The sequence below is a fragment of the Etheostoma spectabile genome, chromosome 19, assembly GCF_008692095.1.
Source record: "Etheostoma spectabile isolate EspeVRDwgs_2016 chromosome 19, UIUC_Espe_1.0, whole genome shotgun sequence".
Classification (NCBI taxonomy): Eukaryota; Metazoa; Chordata; class Actinopteri; order Perciformes; family Percidae; genus Etheostoma; species Etheostoma spectabile.
In genome coordinates, this window is record NC_045751.1 from 5,622,517 (window position 1) to 5,644,246 (window position 21,730).

At 42.4% G+C, this 21,730-nt stretch overlaps 1 protein-coding gene across 3 annotated transcripts in view; it reads right to left on the reverse strand.

Moving 5' to 3' along the window:
- The window catches only part of nlgn2a (neuroligin 2a), a 190,610-nt gene that overhangs the window by 115,750 nt on the left and 53,130 nt on the right, over nucleotides 1–21,730 (reverse strand). For all 3 annotated transcript variants that reach the window (XM_032499209.1, XM_032499210.1, XM_032499212.1), the window contains exon 2: nucleotides 1,396–2,295. In XM_032499209.1, the coding sequence (XP_032355100.1) occupies nucleotides 1,396–1,903 (508 nt within the window). In that variant the 5' untranslated portion in view covers nucleotides 1,904–2,295. The remainder of the gene's footprint in view (nucleotides 1–1,395; nucleotides 2,296–21,730) is intronic.

Consider the following 21,730-nt stretch of genomic DNA (forward strand, 5'->3'; position numbering starts at 1 on the left):
GATATTGATACCTTCAAAGCAGACGATAGGGGATTCCTTTCTAGTTGAATTTTTATGTTGAAACGTTGTGTGCATGTGCTGATGAAAAAACAACACTTCTTGTCCACGCTACATCGATCGCGTTAGTGAAGCAAGTTGCTTTTCTGAAGACCTCCAGTTGTTTGAGGTCAAACCAAGAAACACTTTCCGCCCTGGGAAAGTCGCCAACCTGATTCCTACAGCCTTCACTCTTTTAGTGAAAGGCGCTGGCTTTGTGCAGCTTATAACAGAAATATAGAAATGAACAGACAAATGTGAAACACGTCTTGCAATACCCCAGGCAAGGAAAGTGAGAGAGATGGGTGATGGAAATCTCTGCTCTTCATGTCACACCTGCCGACAAAATGGAAATATTTCTCTTTTATTGCTCGCACATCTAATAGCGCCCGGGCAGGCAAAAAGGTCTGCAGAAAGATCTGAGTTGAGAGAAGAGGGTTCTTGACGGTAAAAAAAGGGAGAAAATTCAAATGTCACCTAATCCTTTTCTCGTAAAGTACCCAGAAAGGGATTCAGTCCGGCCCTTTGCTCTCTTGCTTTGTTACACCTTGAATGGGAAGTTCTGTAAAACCACAGTAGGGTAATTGAAAAGGTACTTTCCACGGAATATTGTACATTTTGTTTCTTATTTATAACACATATGCAATATTTTGATGTTTAAATTGCATGAACCTGGAAAAGAATCATAACATTTACAAGAGTTTTCCACATTAAGTTCCCCCGGCTTCTCTTTCTAATTGACCGTTCGCTAAGCCCCTACCTTGAAAAGTGATTGTCAAATCATAGCGTAGCAACTGTAACTAGGCACGGCAGGCCTGTCAAGCTTTGAATTTCTCTGCATGTGGAAGCGGTGCAGTAAGAGCCACACTCTGTATAGGAAGAGTGTGGTATAGGATAGGAGGGATAGGTTTCGTCCTCGATGGTTGTACACTGTATATTTTTTAACGTAGGCATCAAGTGAATATCTGAAACCCCCCATCTCGAAATGAGTCAGCTGGACTCATAAAAAATTCAGCCAGTCGTTTCCAACCAGCTCATGAAGGTAATATCTGCCAGCTTCATTTCAGCTGAAAAAAGAGACGCTAGGTGCCTAGAAATGAGAAGAGAACAATTTCTACAAATCTGAACGACCCATTGTTGTTAGAAGGACAAGATTTAAGGAATATATTTCCGGTGATGAATCAGCCTTCGTATTCATTTTAAACTATATATGTATTGTGCGAGTATGGGGAGCTTGGCATAACAAGAGTAACTAAAGAGACTGGGGCTTAGCGAACAGTCAATTATCTCTTAAGTCTTCCCATTAAATCCCTCATCTCCCAGCCTCCCCTAAACCTTCATTTAATACTGTCCACTCACCATCCTCCGTGGGCACGTAGACATTGAGGTAGAGGCAGTCCTCGCTCTGGTTCTGGATGTAACCCGCTGCCACGTCCAGGTTGTCTGTGAACCACACGGGCAGCATGATCTCCGGCAGCACGCCGTGCACGTTCTGAGGGCACACGGGGGCAAACTGGGTGGCGTTGCGGATCTCCTGCCAGGATCCCGGGGCTTCAGGCGGCTGAAAGCGGCGGTCGCCGATGGGTGCCGTGGCGTAGGGGACGCCTAGGTACTGCTCCACAGGGCCCAGGATCTCATTGTTTAAGTCCTTCTTGATGCCTCGGATCTTGCCATAATTGGTGGTGACGATGGGGTGTTTGGAAGGGTCTAGCTTCTGGCTCGAGGCCAGGCTGAAGAGGAGGATGAGGCCTAGCACACCCATTAGGCACCAGTCTGTCATGAGACTAAGGGGCCGAGTCCTGGACAACAAAGCTTGCCGCTTTTGTTTACTCAGAGCAAGTGGAAGGGGGTACATGACTGGATTCATACTGTTCAGCCACCTGCGTCTAGTCTGTTTTGGAGCACTTCAGTCTTTTTCGGAGAGAATAGGGATTATGACCAACACTCTGGAAGGTAAAGCATAAGAGGGGGATTAAAAACAAAAGCAGGCAGACCCTGGAAGAGTAAAAGGAGCTTTTACGGAGGTCTGATCAAGAGCAAAGGTGAGATGGAAGGCAAAGCAGTTGCTGGGGGAAAGAAGGGTCCTTGGGGTGCTGGAGAAAGGAGGCCTGGCCCCCCGGTGTGGGATGTCAGGTCAGTGTTGATTCTGAGCAACAAGGAGCCGAAACGCTTCCCCAGCCATGGTTCTGTTGCGTTCCATCCCTATTGGTCTTCTATTATCCAGATCATTTGATTGACGTCTCTTACAGCCACTGAATTCTGCAGCATGAGACAGGAGGAAGGGAAGGTAAGAGATATAAACGACAGCAAAACATACAGAGAAAAAAAATAAAATGAAAACAGAAAGAGAGAGGGGAGGAGGCAAAGGGGGGAGGGAGAGAGAAAGATAAGAGAGATTATAGTTTATCTGAAGCAGAAATATATTCCATTAAATGTTGCAGACTGAAAAATATTTCCTGAAATGAAAGCGGTGGAAATGAACAGCCAGTATTGTTGAGATCAAGTAAAAAAAATAATAATGAAAAAAAAGACTCATTCTGGGATCATTTAATGCGGTCATCAACGTGTTTCGCTTCACATCATTACATCACAGGCGTAAAAGCGCTGTTCCCCGGCGTGTAGAGGAACTCAGGAAATGCAATCCTTCTGACCACATTCTACCTCGCCTGGTTGTTGCAAGATTATCCAACCCGTGTAATCATCATGTTCTGTACACTCCATTTCTTCACAACTCTCCCAATCTATTATGCATGAAAACCCTAACCTGCCCTGGTCTGACCTGCATCCCGAATCCCGCCGGGTGAACTGTGTTTAACCTGCCAGCTTAGCCCCGACACATCTCTGCAGATAATGTAGTGCAGCTGATGTAGTCACACCGCTATCATCAAGTCTTCCTCTAACAGCACTGCAACTGATGCTTCAATATTTATGGTTATTAATTTCCTAAAGGCTTCAGTGCTGCTTCTGGAGATAAAAAAAAAAAGTACAGCAGAAAGCGTAGAGGCAAAACAGAGTAGAGGCTAGAGATTAGGGTGAGCCTTTCACTGCCCAGTAGGGTCAAAAGTCAATAATGTGCGCCTGTAAGCAGCTTATGACAACCCGGGACACTTTTGGGCTACATGCAGAGCACAGAGACACACACAGCAAGCCTTTATTGACCCACACATGAATGAGTGTCCACACACTGCATACTCATTCATGTAATCTAATGTGAAAATGGGCAAATCCTCATGTAACAGACCCAGTCAGAAATGCACGAGGCATGGATGAGATTATACTGTCATAACATTGTTGGGTGGTGTTATGTCATGGTAAGAGGGGGGCAAACACCCTAGCAGTAATGAAGACCGTACAGGAACAACAAAGAAATCTCTTTTATGTTCACACACCGACACACACACACTCTATTTGCTTCTTATCTGATTTTTAAAATTCACCGTTACCTCTTTCTCACTTTCACGCTCTCTCTTGCTTTATCACCATGCCATAATTGTCCCATTTAAAGTCATCATTACCGTATTATTGTATCGTCTGCGCCCACTGAAGCGCCTCTGTGTTTTTTGTTGTCTTTTTTCCTATTCTCCCACTGCCAATAAAGCCATTTGAATTTGAAAGTATGGGAGTTGAGTGCCCTGAGGCAAGACGGCAGATAATTAGAGTATATAGGCTGATGAGCAAGTGAGCGCTCTCACTCACACTGATGTAAAACATACAAATAAGCATTCATGTAATAATAAAGGTTCTTAGTACCGTACAACAAGCTATTTGAGGGGTGGATATACTTCAGCTTTCGGGGGGGGGGGGGGGGGGGGGGGGGGGCATGTGCAAGACATTTGCGTCCTCTCAGAAAGTGGTAATTGCCAGCAAGTTCTTAAAATCTGCAATCTTCTGTTATCATTGTCTTCATTTTTGTACAGTGTGTTGAGCCCAAATTCTGTATGTTGGCGCCCGCCTTTTGTTCCTCTCAGTGTGGACTTTGTTGTTCTACCCACGCGCCCATGTGTGTGTCTGCGAGTGTACCCTCTCACAGAGAAGCGGGCAGCAAGATGCGTGCTCTAATTAAACCAGAGAGAGTCTAGAGGCTGGCCGGCTATGCGCAGCGCGCAGGGATGAGCGCTCCACCCACCCACACACACACATTTACCATTAAACTTTCATCCTTCAAAACACATAAAAGAGACTGGGAAATAGAAGGCCAGAGATGAAGGCAGAGAAATAAAGGATCAGGGATAGCGAGAGACAAATCAGAGATGAGAAGTGAAAATGTAGATGGAGAGGAAACAGGTTCTAGTGTTAATGAAAATCTCTTCTCTGGTGAGTAGACACCATTCAGAGTGCTTGAGTAAGAGCCGCATGTGGAGCTGCTTCAGTGACCCTGGGGCCTCTTAGAGAAGTGGACATCTAAAAGATTTTCCATCCTAAGTCCCACGGAGGGGGCCAACTGCACTGCTCTCGCCCTAAACCTGCACCTCAAGCCTGGGCGGGCACAGAGGGCAGCAGAAGCCCACACAAGCCAGAATCTTTGGGAAAAATCCAAGGCTCTGGCAGGCGTGAATGTGCCTGGTGGGACCTTCAGACTTTCGGGGTGCATCTGAGTGTTTAATTGCTAATTGGCTCAATTAGAGGGCCTAATTAGTCCAGCTTCACTGTGAGCAGTCGGGGAGCTTAAGTGATTGATGAAGCAGAGATGCAGAGACAAAGTGGCGACTGGTGGGAGAAGATCTGAGCATGGACACTCCATACATACATACAGGACACATACAGTATATACACTGGAGTGTGTGTGGCATTTGGAGTGCGGGTAGCATACACTATCACACTGACAGACGGTTCTCCCAAAACACTGTATCTCAGGGCATTCGCGGAGCACTATCACACACATGCACACTCATCCATGTCTACAGAAGAATATTTTTCCTCAAACACAGAGAGATAAGGAGAGAGAAGGAGATGGGGGGGGGGCACATGGGTCATCCAGCGGCAGACCAACCAACCTCATCTTTCCCTGCACCCGCCCTCTCTCATTCGTTGTATCTCATCTAAATGTGTTCCACTGAAAAACCTTTGGAGGACAAAGCACTGCCAAGGATTCTAGTTTCAATTTTTTAACCAAACTTGCACTGCTACAGGACCGGGTGGCGCTGTATACGATTGAGGATGAGCACAAAAAGATGCAAAACTGTTTCCTGTTTCCTGTTTTAGTCGGTTTTTCTGTCTAGTCTTGTCTGTTTTACTTCCTGTCTCGTGTTTTCCCGTCAGAGATTGTTCTGCCCCGCCCTGATGTATTTCCCCTGCCGTATCACCTGTCCCTTCTTTGCTTGTTACCTCTTGTATTTAGCCTCTGTGCTTCCCTTGTCTTGTGACAGATCATTGTATTGTTCCAGTGTGTCAGTTCTCAGTCATGTTCTGTGCTGTCTTCTCGTCCTTGTTTTTGTTTTTTTTGTCTCTAGTTCCTGTTTGTTGGATTACTTTTGTTTTTTGGACATCCGTTTCCTTGTGTTATGCATTTCAGGAGTATGTTTTATCCTGCTGCATTCAGGTCTCCTTTTGTTGGTGTGAACTGTGTTTTTTTGCTTAATAAATCCTCAAGCTCAAACTTTCTCCTGCCTGCTCTTTGCTTTTGGGTCCACAAATTCCCCGAGTCATGACACAAAACAATGGTGAAAATGTTTTCCATGACGAAACATTATTCAAATTGGGTACAAACATTTCCATCAACAGCAACGCACAATCTGCAAGCAGCGAGGTGTTCGGCGCCATGCTAAAGGACATTCAAACCTGACAGCTCTTGCTCTCATAGACCACTGTGCCGTTCATGATTTAGAGATGGCATGGTCAAACTAGGACCTAAGGCTGTTGGCCAGAACCCAACCTCTTAAACACTTTAATCTGCCACACAAAACTCTAAGTGATACAATTTTGTTGCTTAATGTGTTAACCTGAAACGTCTCCTGTCTGTAAACAAATTCCAATAGACGGTGCGTTAATTGTCTTATTATAAGGCCCACGGCCAGGCTATATCAATGTCACCATTGCTCAGTACAGTCAATATCCACTCTGCTGCTGCAAAAAAAAAGAAAAGAATGCTACAACATCAGACACCATTTTCCCAGCACCTAAACTAAAAGGGAAACACAGAGTGTCGGTACACAATCCGTTCTGTGCACGCGCAAGATGTTCACGCAGATGATAATCCTGATGTACGAGGATTTCCAACACTGCACAATCTGTTCCACAGTAGTGATTTGCTGTTAGCTCAACCGGAAAGTTAACGTTGGTTTAGCTAACAGCTAATTCAGCTAACCACTAGCTAGCTGAGACAGCATGTAAAGGACCCTCAAATATAATATATATATATTATATAACGTAACAGTGTTATATATAATATATAACAGCTGTTACATCAGTTCTACTTTACTTGTGCTCATTTTAAATACAATCACTCAATACTTGTCTTTGTTCTTACTGTTAAAATCTTATTTAGCCATAGCCTGCTTTTCCCAACTGTTTAGTTTGAGTAACGTTATTTTACACTGAGTCAAAGCTAGCGGTTAGCCAGGAAGCTAACGCCGGTGGAGGCTAACTGTCCTCTTATAACATCCACGAGGCTAACGGCTGACTGCTACAACTATGACAGATTGTGCCGAGTGCGGATCGTGTACCGATGTATTAGCTAAGAGAACGGATATTAAGAGCGACATTGGTATCCGTATCACCCAATGAATAACACATCCAGATATACAGATGTTAGATTTGTATCAATCTTCTCATGTAACTCTCGTCAAATCAAAAAGGCATTTTACACAAAATGTAAAACTACTGTATTTCTTTAAAGTAGAAAAACATGAAACACACTGCTCATCTTGATACTTACTTACAGTAACTATGCCTTTAACAGAGGAACTCCTTGCAGCGAGGTAATAATGTGGGGTTTGATTTATTTGACACAGTTTTGAAGAAGTGAATCCGCTGTGGAGTAGTGTAACAACAAACGGGTCATCAAACCTATTAAAGGGATATCACCTTTTGGTAAAAATACAAGACAGAGTATAACAAGTAAAACCTGAAAATGGAGAAAGTAGCACTGATCAAGAAGCACTGTGAGGAGGCGTGGTGATGCTTTGCCATTTTCTCAATGTGTTGGTGACACATGATATATGAATATAATGAATTATTATCATACAATAATGATATAAATGACTTAAAAACGTTTATCCAATTGACAGTCCCAGTAAATATACCCTGTTCTAAGTTTTAGAATATACTGCATAATAGATAATGGATAATTAGAGTGCATTACACTTTGTAGTTGTTTTTTTTTTACTATTTTGCCTTTTTCTTGTGTATGTGTGAACATATTCTCCCTTATTAATTGCAAATATGGTCTTGCCAGAGATCATATTTCACAAATGTCCTTTATTCTGCGGATCTCTACTTCAAAACTGACACCAGACTTTGATGTTGTTGCCATGACATGGAGAGCTGGTTCACTGCTTATATAAGAGAAACGAATTACACAAAGTGCCTATGATGACATGTTCTTTAACAGCAGGCCTACGTTGTTATCTTTAATTGCTGTGAGGAATGTTCTGCACCACTTTAATGTGCTATGACAAAGGCTTCCTCCAATTAACCTGCTGTTAATCTTCCATGTGAAGGCCATGTCTGTGCTCAGGGTGACTGCAGTGTGATCATTGAGTGGGATTGAAACGGCACCTCGTTTGGGAAGAAATAAGCACTGTTCCTTTATGTTTCCAAAGCCTGCGTGTGGATTTGGAATAGATGAAGTTGTGTAATTAACTCATGTATAACTCAAACAGGAAATGGTGATTTGTGGAATATAGTTGGATGCTTGAGCCGTTTCATATCCTACTATACCCGTTTATGTTTTGTATTTGGCTCTTCTGCTGGACTTCACAACAAAGTAAGGCATGGTTTATGAGTGCCGCTACCAATACCCTAAAGATAAACCTAAAGATTAAACAGAAGAAGCCAACTTTCTCAAATGTTAAATGCTGCCCACAGCAGAATTGCAAGACCAAGGTTAAATTAAAATTGTCTAAAACTGGATAGAGTTTTGATTTGAATGAAGAAACATTTGATTAAAGAAAAAGTAAAGACAAATTTGATCAGAGATCAAGGTTTTCACAGATTCAAAACAAACTCTTGAAAATAAAATCTACCTGAACCTGAACATTAATGTTGACAAAAATATGACTCAATCTAGGGATGGGCAAGAAAACCAAATATCACGATATTTGCATACACATACCTCAATACTGATACCGCAACAATATTGCAGTGCTGACTATTGGTGCTTTCAAAAAATATTTACACAATGAAATTTTTGATAAATAATCATCAGTAATGTGATATATTGACTAAGTGGGTACAGGCAAATAATAGAACAGCTAGAATAGTCTGGTAAGTTCAGAAAATTACTGTAATGCAGCCTTTAAAACCAGGAAAAGACACCACTTATGCCACATTACAATACAATGATATCCAAAATAATAATAATAATAATAATAATAATACTAATGTTAATAATGTAGTCTCATTTCACAATACACATATAAGATCGATATATTGCCCAGCTCTAACTCAATCCAAAAGGGACCAAGGATTGGTGTCAACCCCAAGGTGACGGATCCGAATCATAATGTGCCCCCAAAAAAACATCTTTGATAAAAAAAAATAAAAAAAAATAAAGAATACTAAGGCCTACTGTATTGGACCAAGATCCAAAACAAATCCACAGAAAGTCTACTCAAACTTAACCTGCAACATTACTTCTTTTTTTTTTAAAGGGACCAAAGGACCATCAGAACCAGACAGAAATATACCCACTGACAAATAGACCTAACCCAAAATACAGTGGACCCAAACACAACCTATAACAGAACACATTTAATAAGCAATCATAGTCGAAAAAAAGGACCATTAAAATTCATCACTTCAGAGAACACGTGTTATTATGTCACACCAACACATTCTACTCACATTGCGTCAAAAAGCGACGCTTGGTCAGGTGCCTTTGGTGTTTGTAATTGATGTAAAAAGTTTCTGTTAGCGCCATATTTAGACGTCTTGGGTCGGGACCCATGGCGTAACTATTTGATGCTCTAGGGACTTACGTCTAGCCTTTGGCGTCATATTTAGAAGCGCTTGGTTGAGCTGCTGCTCCGCCAGGTGCGTCCCATACAAATGTTGAAGGGGGATTTTTGCGTCGGTATGTGACACTAAGAGCCACTGGCCAAGTGTCAGTGTTTTCTATGATGGCCTGAAACCCCTGGCTATAGACCAGAATCCAACCTGGACCCAGTTACCCTGAACACATTTTGGACTCATGTCCTTGGTCTTTCAGTTACGGTTAACCAGGAGGACAAGTGAAGACCTATACCAAACCTTCAGTGAGAACTTACTTGACAATACTGCTACTGATACATTTTGGTCGGTAAGGTAACATATCATGCTGTGCTCTTCTCTGCTGTTTTTCTCAATACACAGACGGCTGTTTATTTGTTTTTGGGCTCTTTTGCTCAAATGTTTCCCCAGTTTTGCTCCAGTGGACAAATCAGCCTGGAGATCGCAGTCTCAGAATCGAATCCATCACTATTCTGCCACATAGCTTACCGAGCACAATCTAAATCCCACCAACACCAATTCCACCCAATTCTACTCCAATACAGCTGCAGAACCACCCACTAAGTCCTCGCCTGTAATTGCTTGCCACCTCTCCTTCCGTTTTGTGTTTCCAGTCAGTCTGTCAGTGCACTGGGTTCAACTTAATGATAGATAATAACCTGACTTCACCAGCTTGGTGGTGCAGGGATTCAGTGCGTGGAGAGTGCTGGACGGATGAGGTCCAGAGTAACTGCCTTATCTTGAGGGTCAGGAGGAAGAAAGACAGACCGGCAGACAAATGAAGACAAATCAAAGCAGTTGCATGAACAAAGTGCCTGTGTGGATCTACGCCGGTGAACGCACAAAAAGCAAGAACGCATAGGCTACAGCGCATTTACAATATCAGCCAAGCACAAACACACAAATGCACCTGAGCACACAAATACATTAGGCTCATTATCATCTCAAGGCGTTCAAGGTCTGACAGTATTTGAATCAGATCATTTGTTTTTACATTTGCTAATTAATACATCAAGGCTGAGATGTGAAAACTGGACATTTGAACGTCAACACAGTATGTCCATGTTAACAGTGTGTATCGTTGTCCATGTATCCGCGTATATATACTGTATATTTACGCAAAAATGTGATGTTGTTTAGAGTTTGTCCATGCGTCCGTGTGTGCGCTTTTATCTGCGTGACAGTAGTTTGATGTGTTGATCGCAAAGTAATTTTGAGGGCATGGTAGAGTGGATGCTGAGTGGTTGAACAGAAAAAGGCCGTTTTATCTCTGCAGAGGCCACATTAATGCCAAGAGATGGGGCGGACATAAGTGTGTGTGTGTGTGTGTGTGTGCGTGTTTGTATGTTTTCTGTCTTGCTGACAGCCTCTGTGTGGGCTCCGAATAGAAAAGAGCCGGCGGTCAGGTCAGTGCTCACTCTGGCTCCTGTCAATGCATTATTTTTTTATTATTTTTCAGCCCTCCATCTCTCTCTCACTCCAGTTCAACGCATAGCTGAAGGCAGGATGTATGTTAGGAAGATGGAGACATATAAAGAGCATACCAATCAACTAACATTGAGCAACACTGTTAGGTCATGGCGGTTGTAAGCTTTTTTTTCTTTTTTTTTCTCAATAGCGCTTGAATATCATGTATCATGACCCCGCCAAGGTTGGAGCAGCTCACCATCACTCTATGCTATTATACATAAGTTATTACTGTCAATGCACATTTATATACAAATTTCAAGCAACATTTCCTACACTAATTTGCTGGAAGATTATTGTGTTGTAGTCCTTAGCAATTTTAAAGGATTTTGTAATAATGAACGTTTAGATTGGTCAGATTCTGCGGTCCCTATTCTGACAATGAAGCAAGAAACGCTGGTCTGAACTGATATTCCTCTAATGTGTGGAGTAACTTAGCTCTACGCGTCCTTAGTCAAGCTTATAAATAAACAAACACGCATGATTCTTTCACTGTTATTACTCAAAATAGATAATAATTTAATAAAACATCTACAACATATTAAGTAGTTTAAATGAAATCCTCTACTTTGAAGCCAGGTAGTGTAACTATGCATGCATCTAGGATTTCATGTAGATAAACGTATACATTTTACTTTCCATTTTATCTAAAGTTAAGTGAAGCTTATTATTGATACAGCTAATACAGTAACAATAGAGTTTGGCTGATTTTCAGGTGAAGCAATAAGTATCACTTAAAAGATCAACCCCGCTCCTCATCACACTCCTTTAACACTGTATAACAAGTATGAAAAATCAATGCAGCAGGGGACCAGAGACATTAAGTCCTTGCCCTGATAGTAGTGTGTAATGTAGCCGTGAGCAGCTAGCTTTGAGCAAATATGAGGAGCAGGTTACAGAGGTCTGGTCACATCTTTTTAAAGCGTGATTTATGATTCTGCGTAAAATCCACGCAGTGGCTACTAGGGTTGTGCCGATGGACAGGATGACTGGCTGGCATGGAGAGCCACCATTGTGATGCCTCGCCCCCCACCCTGTCAGACACGCTAATCCTAGTTGCGGGCGCTGGATGGGATATTGACAACTGTCTCTCTCACTTCCTGTCAGTTGTAGCTCGCTCTACCTGTTAGTAACGTTGGACACAGCGGTCTCGAGCGAGAGAAAAGGCGCTAACGTGGAACGTTATCACACTTTCCTTTCTCCCCTCATTGGACTAAGTTTGTTGACATTACATCAATTAATAAGTAAATCTGGTGACGATGTTATGTAGGACTTACGAATGTACATTAGTAGTACATTAACAGTAGGCTAATTCATGAGCTATTTTATATGTGAGCTAATGTTGCGCATCTGTTCATGTGCGTTGCAAGAGTTATGATTCTGTTTATTCAATGAAAGTCTGAGAATTTCCCCTTTACAATTGGGCAAAGTTTTCTTTCAAGACATCTAGATTCCATGTGTTTTAAATGCACTTTGTTGACTATATTTCAAGTTGTAGCGGGTTTTATGGGGCCACAGGACCAATTCATATACAGTATAAAGTGGCTATGAAGTTACATTATTTACATGACAGCATTATTGCGGGGATTTACTGTACATGTGAGATACCACTGCAGTAAAGGCAGCTCGACAACAACAGATGAGTCTATATGCATAAATGTCTTACACACACTTCAGAACATACAAAAGCAAAAAACTTTTCTTCCATGTTGAAGAAATCCCATCAAACTTTACTAGATCTATTCAGCCTTTCTCTCTTTATACATTGTGCATTGTCTTCTCTCCCTCCCCAGACTCTATTCACACATTGTGGAGGCTGACAGTGGAGGAGAGAATGGGCTGATAGACTGCCAGCTACAATACAGACACAATGGGAGGAAGCAGAGACAGAGGGAGGGCTAGACAGAGCAGGAGGAGAGTGTAGGGGCTGTCAGCGAACTTGTTGTTAACAACACAGGGATGTACATGCATAGACATCAGTGTTGGGTAGCGGCGGTGTGAGCAGGAAGTTTGTGTGTGTGTATGTGTGTGTGTGTGTGTGTGAGTGTGTGTGTGTGTGTGTGTGTGTGTGTGTGTGTGTGGAGGGGGTGTTGGGGTTGCGGACCGCTGGAGCGCAAAATTGGAAACAATGTGTCGGCAAGAGTTAAAAGCAAATATTTACAGGGCTTTAATTTGCATTGGAAGCAGTGAGTTTCCGGTGTGGGTCAGTGGTTTTTACGGTAGAGCTGAGGAACACGTAGGGGCATGGGTGGTAATTAGACAGACAGTGGTAGATTAATCACAGTCTGACAGCACCGCCTCACCGCCACACACAGACACAGACACATTCACAAGCTGTACGCAGCGCCATCACTTGATTTGGCTCGTTCTACAAAAATACTCTGGACGTTTTCCTCTCACCCAGAGAGGGTGAGTGAATCCAGCTTTGACGAGAATACTGACGAGGATTCGCTCTTATTTCTCTGCTAGTTCTTAACATGCATGCACAAAAACACACACACACACACACACACACACATTGCCCTGCCGTCGTGCTCTGATTACCTGCTTCTCCCGCTTCCTCTGTCTCCTCTATAAATCACTTGCTCTAAATTCCCCCTCCCTTCTCTTGCTTTAGGACAGCTCCTGAGCCGTTAACAAAACCTCCACGCCCAAAGATACTCCAGTGGGAGCGTCCAGGAGAGGCAAAGGACAGAGTGGTCCTGCCCCAGGGGAAGAGCTCTACTGTAGGCTGGAGGACGGTGCGGGTAGGGGAGAGATGTAGCAGTTGGCAGAGAGCACTGCCATCAAAAATGTTCCATGTATCATAAATATTTTACCGTCTTCTAAGTGGTTTTGACCTTGGATCAGAGTACTTATACCACACTATGGGGGAGACAAGCAGAGTTTGACAACTTTAAAAAGTTTCTTACACTGGTAAATAAATTGTGTTGAATTTATTATTATTATTTTTTTTAGATTATTTTTGCGGCATTTTAGGCCTTTATTAAATAGGACAGCTGAAGACGTAAAAGGGGGGGAATGACATACAGCAAAGGGGCGCAGGTCAGGTCAAACCTGCAGCCGCGGCAACAAGGACCGATCCCGTGTTCATGGGACGCACGCTCTACCAGGTGAGCTATCCAGGCTCCCCACTGAACTCTATTTTAAAAGGTCTAGTCTATGTGATTAAAAACCTACTTTATCTTTAGTTTGTTACAGAAAGGGCCTTCTTTTAATAATGAAACACCGTCACAACACTGGGTTTTTACTACATTGTCCAAAATATGTCTGAATACTGAACAGGTTTCAATTAAAGCAATAATGTTAAAGTTGATTTATAAAGATTCTTTTTACAAATTCTCCAGCAAGGCTTGTTGGTCGCTAACCAACTAGCCCCTGCAAGTATAGTCACTAGCTTCTAGCTTAGCAAAAACTATCTGTCAATAATGTACTGTGACGTACATAAATGTAGACCAAGACCTTAAATGGGGGTAAATGGAGGGTCACTTTTTAAACTGGGTGAGTGGGACGCACCAATGCACCACCGGTAAAGATTTAGCCCAAGGCAACATGGGACACAGTTTCAGAAAATGGCTACACCGTGTTGGCGAGACGGGGTGAATGGGGTGTAATTGAGCAAATGAATGCTGCTGAAGGGTAACTGACACATAGAGAGCAACAGAAGCAGAATGGAGGGTACATAAGGACAAATGTTCCCCAAGCCAGGCTAAAGTAAAGCTGATGAATGTCAGTCGTAGCTTACAGCCAAGCAGAAACACGTTGTTTACAGTTAGACAGGGATTTGCGACCTGGGACAGATAAAAGCTTTCCATTAAAATATTGACTTAGAGGATAAGGAAGGTAGGGGAAGCTGTATAAAGTGACAAAAATCTGCAATTTTCGAACTGAGATGCCATCAAGTCTCGAAAGAAAATAGATATTAAGACATCAACAGATAAACTGAAAGTGTAATCTGAATTTGCAGAGTTACAACACAGCAAATATGGAGACGATAGCTGTCCTCAAAGTAATGCCCCAACACAACTTATTTGTGTTGCTCCATCAGTAAAAGAAATGGTTAAAGCCTTTTTGACACTTGTTAACTAGTATGTTAAAGAAATGAATAAGACTGGGCGAGCTGCTGCTGGTGGACTTCATTAGAAGTTTACTCACCGTTGCGTTGTACTGTTGTGACAATATTAGTGTCTTTACTGGCTTTTTATGTGAAGAACTTTGAGTATACAGTATATGTAATGAAAGGTTCTTTATAAATAACATTGCCATTGACATTAGGTATGTTTCTCGTAATATTTGCGTGAGCCAATAGAGCACGATTTCTTTCCAAATAATTATTAATGTTTTCTATTCATCTAGCAAGACTTATTCATTCAAGACTTAACTCATTCGGAGCCCCAAACATTATTCTAACCCAAAGAACTTGAATTTGAAAGAATTTGAAATTCTAAAGAGATCAAAAAGTTTCCAAAAATACGAAATATGTAGAATTTGAGGTGCTAGAATTTATTTATTTCATGAAATGGTGCAGCCAGAAACATCTTGGGAGTCTTGGATTTGAATATTTCATTCAGCGTAGACATTGTAGCTTTAATAAATACAGAACATATCTGATATTGTCAGACAGTGTGGAAAAAAGGCAATTTTAACAACCATTAATGTACTCCGTATTTTTGTAGTACCGTATTGGTCCGAATATAAGACGGTGTCATCTCCATGACAACGCCTCGTTGTACTACTGTTCTAACTACCAACTTTTGGGCTTTTTTGTAACTAGACATTTATTGGGTCCAAATATGAACGTGGATAACGTTAGTGATAGTAAGATGCTTGCTACAGTTACACCTCTAGTGATGAATCGGCAAAAACACGTTTTATTTCTCGGATTCCCGGCTTTGTTCTAACGCCACTGGGAGCTCCCTCTCTTCAGTCTCTCAGGTGATGTCCCTTACGTTTTAAAACCAGCCTCTGCCACTTGAAGCGCTGAAGGTCTAGACCCCGGTTATAAGACGACCACCACTTTTTCAGACATATTTCCAGGGAAAAAAAGTCTTCTATTCGGACCATTAAAGTATTACAGTGCAGATCCAAGGTAAGTAGGTGTAGCTTTCGGATATGTATTCTTGTTACAGTACAGTAAGGTTAAGGATGGATTCTAGTAAAGACACTAAGATTGTTATAAAGCAGGATGGCGGGGCCAACCGAGGACACGAGTATGAGAATTGAAGTCAGTGTCATTTGGCTGGTAATGATCAGCTATGAACCTTGAGCGAGAGTGATATACATAAAGATGAATGCCACAGAGAGTGATAGGGAGAGGAAGAGGGAGGGTTTGGAGCGCTGCCATCCTGATCTAGTTGTCCCTGACAGATGGCCAGTGAGACACACCAGCGGCTCATGTGTTGGACTGTCTGCTTCCCAAACAAGAAGACACCTCAACACTAGGGGGAAAATAAATGATCACATCAATGCATCGGCATGTAGACGTGGAGAATTCTGCATCGATGCAGTGACAGACTAGGGATCAACACATACTGGTTTTTCAAGGGCAATTATTAGTAGTTAATGAAATGATAACCAATGTTTGGCATCGATATGCATACACAGTGAAAATGAAAATTATTAAGATTTTGGGATGTTACAAACTCCAACACAAAACCTTGTTTAAATGCTTTAAGCAATTATTTAATAAATGAGAAACTTTCAACATAATCCCCAGTAACAGATAGTCAGATAGTGTTGTTGTGTGTGTGTGTGTGTGTGTGTGTGTGTGTGTGTGTGTGTGTGTGTGTGTGTGTGTGTGTGTGTGTGTGTGTGTGGGGGGGGGCGATGACAGAGGACAGAGCTGTAGTTAATGAACTGTCTGTTGTCTGCTGTGTTCAGACTCTGCTACAATCACAATTTATGTGTGTGTGTGTGTGTGTGTGACTGCTTGAATTTGTTGATGAAAACCATGTGTTGTAATATATAATAATACTGAGGAGGGGACGCATATTGATGCATCGTGAAATTGAATCAATTCGATTCGTTGACAGGATAATCGCAATCGAATGGTGAGACCAGGGAAGATTCCCATCCCTCCTCTCGCCACCAGGTCTATTTTGGTCTTCAGTTAATTGAATTCAGTTTAGGAGTTGGCCCTGCATGCTTCTAAAGCCAAGGAGAGGGTGAGGGATAAATATCAAAAGAAAGGCCACGGTGAGAGTAACCCCTTAGATTATAATCAGCATTATTAATAAATTGCAGCAGCTTAACGCTCTTCCTCTCCCCCCCCCCCCCCCCCCCCCCCCCAGATCTTCCCTCTCCTCCTCCCCCTCCGTTGGCTATTAACACGAGTGATGAATATTCATCCAGTGCTTTAATCTATAGCTGAGCTCATCTAGAGGAGCCATGTTTGTTTTACAACTGGGGGGGAGCTGGAGGAGGAGGTTTGTGCCCATAAATATACTGCACATGATCAGCACAATAATATGGAGTATACTCTGTGTTTTATTTTCCACCCACAGGATGTAATGTGCATAATGATGTACGCACACTGCATGTCCAGTACAGTATGTTCTATATGTCTACTAGCAAAGGCAGCAAATACAATTTTTAATTGATTGTTTGTAAAAAACATAACAAAAGGTGTCTGAGTAACAAAAAATCCCAATGATTCAGAGGGAAATGAGGGAACTGAACTCAAAAGATGATCAAGCTACAATGGTGCAAAACAGAGGAAAAAAACAGACAATGGTGCGCAATTTGCTACACAGAATTTGTAGTATTTTTGAAACAAAGGGTCCCTGATTTCAAACTGGAGTAGACAAAAAGAGGCTTCTTTCTCATTCGCGACTATCAATGATGTCGCCTGAAATGACAGCTACCGCTGGTAGATGTTATCAGCTGTAGCCAACTATCTAATTAAGCGTTACTGTAGCTGCATGAGTTGTTCAAAAACGCTGTCTCTTGTAAAAAAAGGACCTAAATTATGCACTTGATGGCTGCATACACCCCGGTGCTTAAAGACACGTCTCTATATTCTTGTACGTGTGTAGCCGGTGATGGAAGTATTGAATTAAATACATCCAGGTCTGAATGACTGAATAGGGTCTGCAGCAAACACAACAGGATTTGCTGGGAAAATGTGTGCCTGCATAAAGTTTGAGTCTATTCCTACTTCTCTGTCTTTCTTCCACACTTCCCTTTGCTCTCGCTCTCTTTTCAGCCGATGCTTTCTCCCTGTCCGATTCCATCTCAGACAGTTTGTCTTTTCCCTCCTCGCCATCTCTGCCACGGTACAACTGCTGTAATCTGTTCCCTCCCTTTCCCCCTTCTCTTGATCCCTCCTCTGCTGCTACTGTATTTCAGAGAGAGAGAGAGAGAGAGAGAGAGAGAGAGAGAGAGAGAGAGAGAGAGAGTGTATGTGGGTGTGTATGTGAGAGAGAGAGAGAGTCTGAGGCATGTTTGAGGTGTCACAGCAGTGCAGCGCACTGTCTCTCTATCCGTCACTCTCTTGTATCTCGATCTCTGCATCTAAGGAATCGGGTGTCTTTGCCCCTCGGCTCCCAAGGAAATAATGAGGTGCAAGTGGAGAGCGTCGGCTCCGACAGTGAACAGAGACTGTAGGCCGACTGAAGAGTGAGGCGCGAGAAGGAGGAGGCCTGAGAGACTTGTTCCACTTGGTGTCGGGGGGGGGGCTGGGGGGGGGGAGTAGTTTGGTCTGTTGTTGCAGACCACTAGGGGTGAGGGTGTGTGTGCATTTTAAGCGTATATGTCCCCATTTCTATGTTGAAGCCTGTGTGTTGCTCTCCCACCTCTGGGATACATGATACACTGTTCCTATGCACCAACTGGAGCAATTACAAGAAAAGTGTTTTTGTGTGTTTCACTCATTATAGGCTTCTCCATCTGCACCCAGAGATGCAGTGCAAAAAAAAAGAAAAAAAAAAAAAGTAGGTTACTCTATTTTTATTATTTTTTTAATTCTCCCAGCCTCTCACTTTTGTTGCCTTTCACTCCTTCTTTCCTTTGGTTACTCAGTGGAGCGGCATGAAAAATGAAAAAGACAGTGCGGCATGTTTGATCCTCTCTCACAGCCCGTGCTGTAATTTGAGAGGGGGCGGGTGGATGGGGGTGTAAGACCAGTAAGAACCATAAACCGACTTTTAAAAGATGACGAGAATAGACTAGCCATTAAGGCCCGACCCCGTCTCCCTCCACTTTCCTCCTATAACTGTCCCGCTTATCTTTTATTCGCTTGCCTTCATTTTAGCTGGCTTCCTTTGTTTTGCCTTCTCTTTACCCCTCACTCTGTATTTTCTTTCTCCCCCGGGTGCAGTTTTCACTGAGATATATCCAACGCTCAATACTCATCTACTTTTCTCCTAAATCTTGGCGCCTGTGTGTGTATTGTGAGTGCCTTTTACTGTGTGGGCAGGCAGCAACGGTCCCTCTGACCGCAAGGAGAGGTACAAATCCCCTGCTCATAAACCCATAATCTTTATAGCTCCCAACAAGAATAATTGCCCTTTCAGGGCAACAGTAGGCGCTACCACTGTCTATAAAGTTTGCTTCCCATGTTTGATTGCATAGTTTAACTTGATAGATTCTTCCAATATCTAAATCATTTGATGTAAAACCAAAGCTAAATCAGTCTAAACTTGAATCATATGCTAGTGTGCAGACTTGTGCCAAATCAAAATTGAGCCGCAAGTGCTTAACTGCAAAAAATGTCATCTTGGTACAGAACCATTGTGGATTAGCCAATCAGAGCGGCGTTTTTCATGGATCCTACAGCAGTCCTAGGGTCAGGTTAGGATAGGATAGCCGATTGTTCAGGGGTAAGGACCTGAACAAATCGGGTTCTGTTACATCTCGCGTGCATGGACGCCTGGCCAATCTTAGCATGTGAATGCTATTGAAGGGCGGGTCTTGCCTAGAACTGCAGTGGGGTCCATAATAACACCTCAAATTGGGATCACCCAGTTTGAGGGACGGCAGCCACACCGCCACAGTCCAATACACCGAATGACACCACTGAAGTTAGGGGAGTGATTCTGGATTATGTGTGCCGGCTGCTCTTAGGCTCTGTAATTAATTACAGTGGCCAATAATAATTAGGGCTGAGCACCAGTGAGCAGTCGCCGAGCAGAACGTGGAAAACTGGCAGTTGATCTGGTGTCTGTCTACAGCCTCTGAGCCCTGTGGGCGCTGCCATGCCACGCTAGCACCTGCTCGCACACTGCGGCAGCTAAGAGCTTTCAGTGTGTGTGTGTGTGCATGCATGTGGGTGTGGGTGTGGGTGTTGGCAAGGGAGCTGGGTGACACGGGCTGTTAGGAAAGGGAGGGAGGTGGGACACAGTGTGCTCCGACAGGGTGGCTGATTCACAACAATACGCTAGCGTCAGCCACTAGCCTCTTGTGCTTGCTGAACTGTGGCGCTGCGATTCATCTGCTTTAATTCAACGGAGCTGGATCGCTTTGTGACTGGGAAACAGGCAGCTCCCTCGTACACACGTGTCGAGTGAACATGTGTGTGAACAAACGGGTGCATACACAAGGGCCAGAGCATGGCAAGATCACAATAGCATTCAATTTCAGAAAGCAAACACGTAATTGTTCACCAACGGTCAAGTACAATCTAATCTTGAAGTACTTATACTTAAAAAGATGTAGACTTGTGAATGTGTGGCTACTGCACTGAACACAGACACACACAACGAACACACCCAGTGCATTAAATATGAGCATTCAAGCTGCTCATGCAGGCATATTGGGTTATACAGAATGTGTTTTACTGAAGGGGAAGAGATGCTGTTGAGAAGACTTTGTGAAAGTGTGTAACTGTTTGTTTATGAAGTGAGCACTTACCAACACCAACAAGTGTTTGGTGTGCACATTACACATTCATTTTGGCTTAAGAAAATGGGTTTATGCACATGGGCTCTACAGTACACATCCTATTGTTTTATGAGCAAATCTACTGTGTGCAGGATGTGTACGAATTTATTTGAGTATGCATGATCCCAATCTGAATATCTGAATAAGTGTTAGCTTACTATGCAGTTTGCACATCAGCACACACTCCTGTTTAATTATGCAAAGAGCTACTACTGCCCACAGGCACACGTGCTTGTAACCTGTTAACATGTCAGACGCATGCTGTAATTTTAATACATTTCTTCTTTTTTTTAATAAATATGCTGCATTCATTTCAAAATGCCTCGTTGTTGTTGTTGTTAGCGCTCTGCCAATCATTTTCTTCCGAGGCTGATTATAATTGGTATTCTTTAAAACTCCGTAGACTGGCAATCAAGAATCAAAATACAATTTAAAATCATGCACTGTATTTTTTAGACAGATATTCTATTAATAAAACCCCATTGGAAAAGCAGACTGTAAGAGTATATATAATAAGATTGTTTTCAATTATAGTATGCAATTACACAACTAAACCACTCATAATCCCAAATCAGAAATAGAGGATAGTTTTTGATCATATTATTAAACACATTTGAAAGTGTGAGGAAGTCTTTCCCCGCACTTATGGATGTGTTTATTGTATTAAGATAGACTTAAAATATTCAAATAATTACCCCCTCAGTTGTATGCCTCAGCCAACCAGGCAAGTTTCAGTTTATATTCATGTCTGCCCAGACTTATATAACATATATGTAGTGAAGAATTTAAAGGAATTTAATGACAGGTGTTAAGTACTGTATATGTATTTTTTGGCAAACCGTGGATGCTTCACACACATCTTCAACCAGGCAGCATTTTCAAGATTAGTGTCACCAATTCCAAATGTATACTGAATATTGGCTTTGAATAATGTCCAGAAAAGATTTTTTTACAGAACACTGTGACAGTATTACAGTGGGGTTGACCTTTGACCTTTTGGGTATGCAATGTCATCTCTTTTTTTGTGATCAATTTTTTTTTATATGTATATATATTCAGAAATTAACTACAAACAATTACAAACAGTCCACTGAGACATGGAACGCATCCCAGAGCCAAAAAACACAGAGAGTAGAGCTGGGAGGGAGGTGGAGACACACACACACACACACACACACACACACACACACAAACACACACA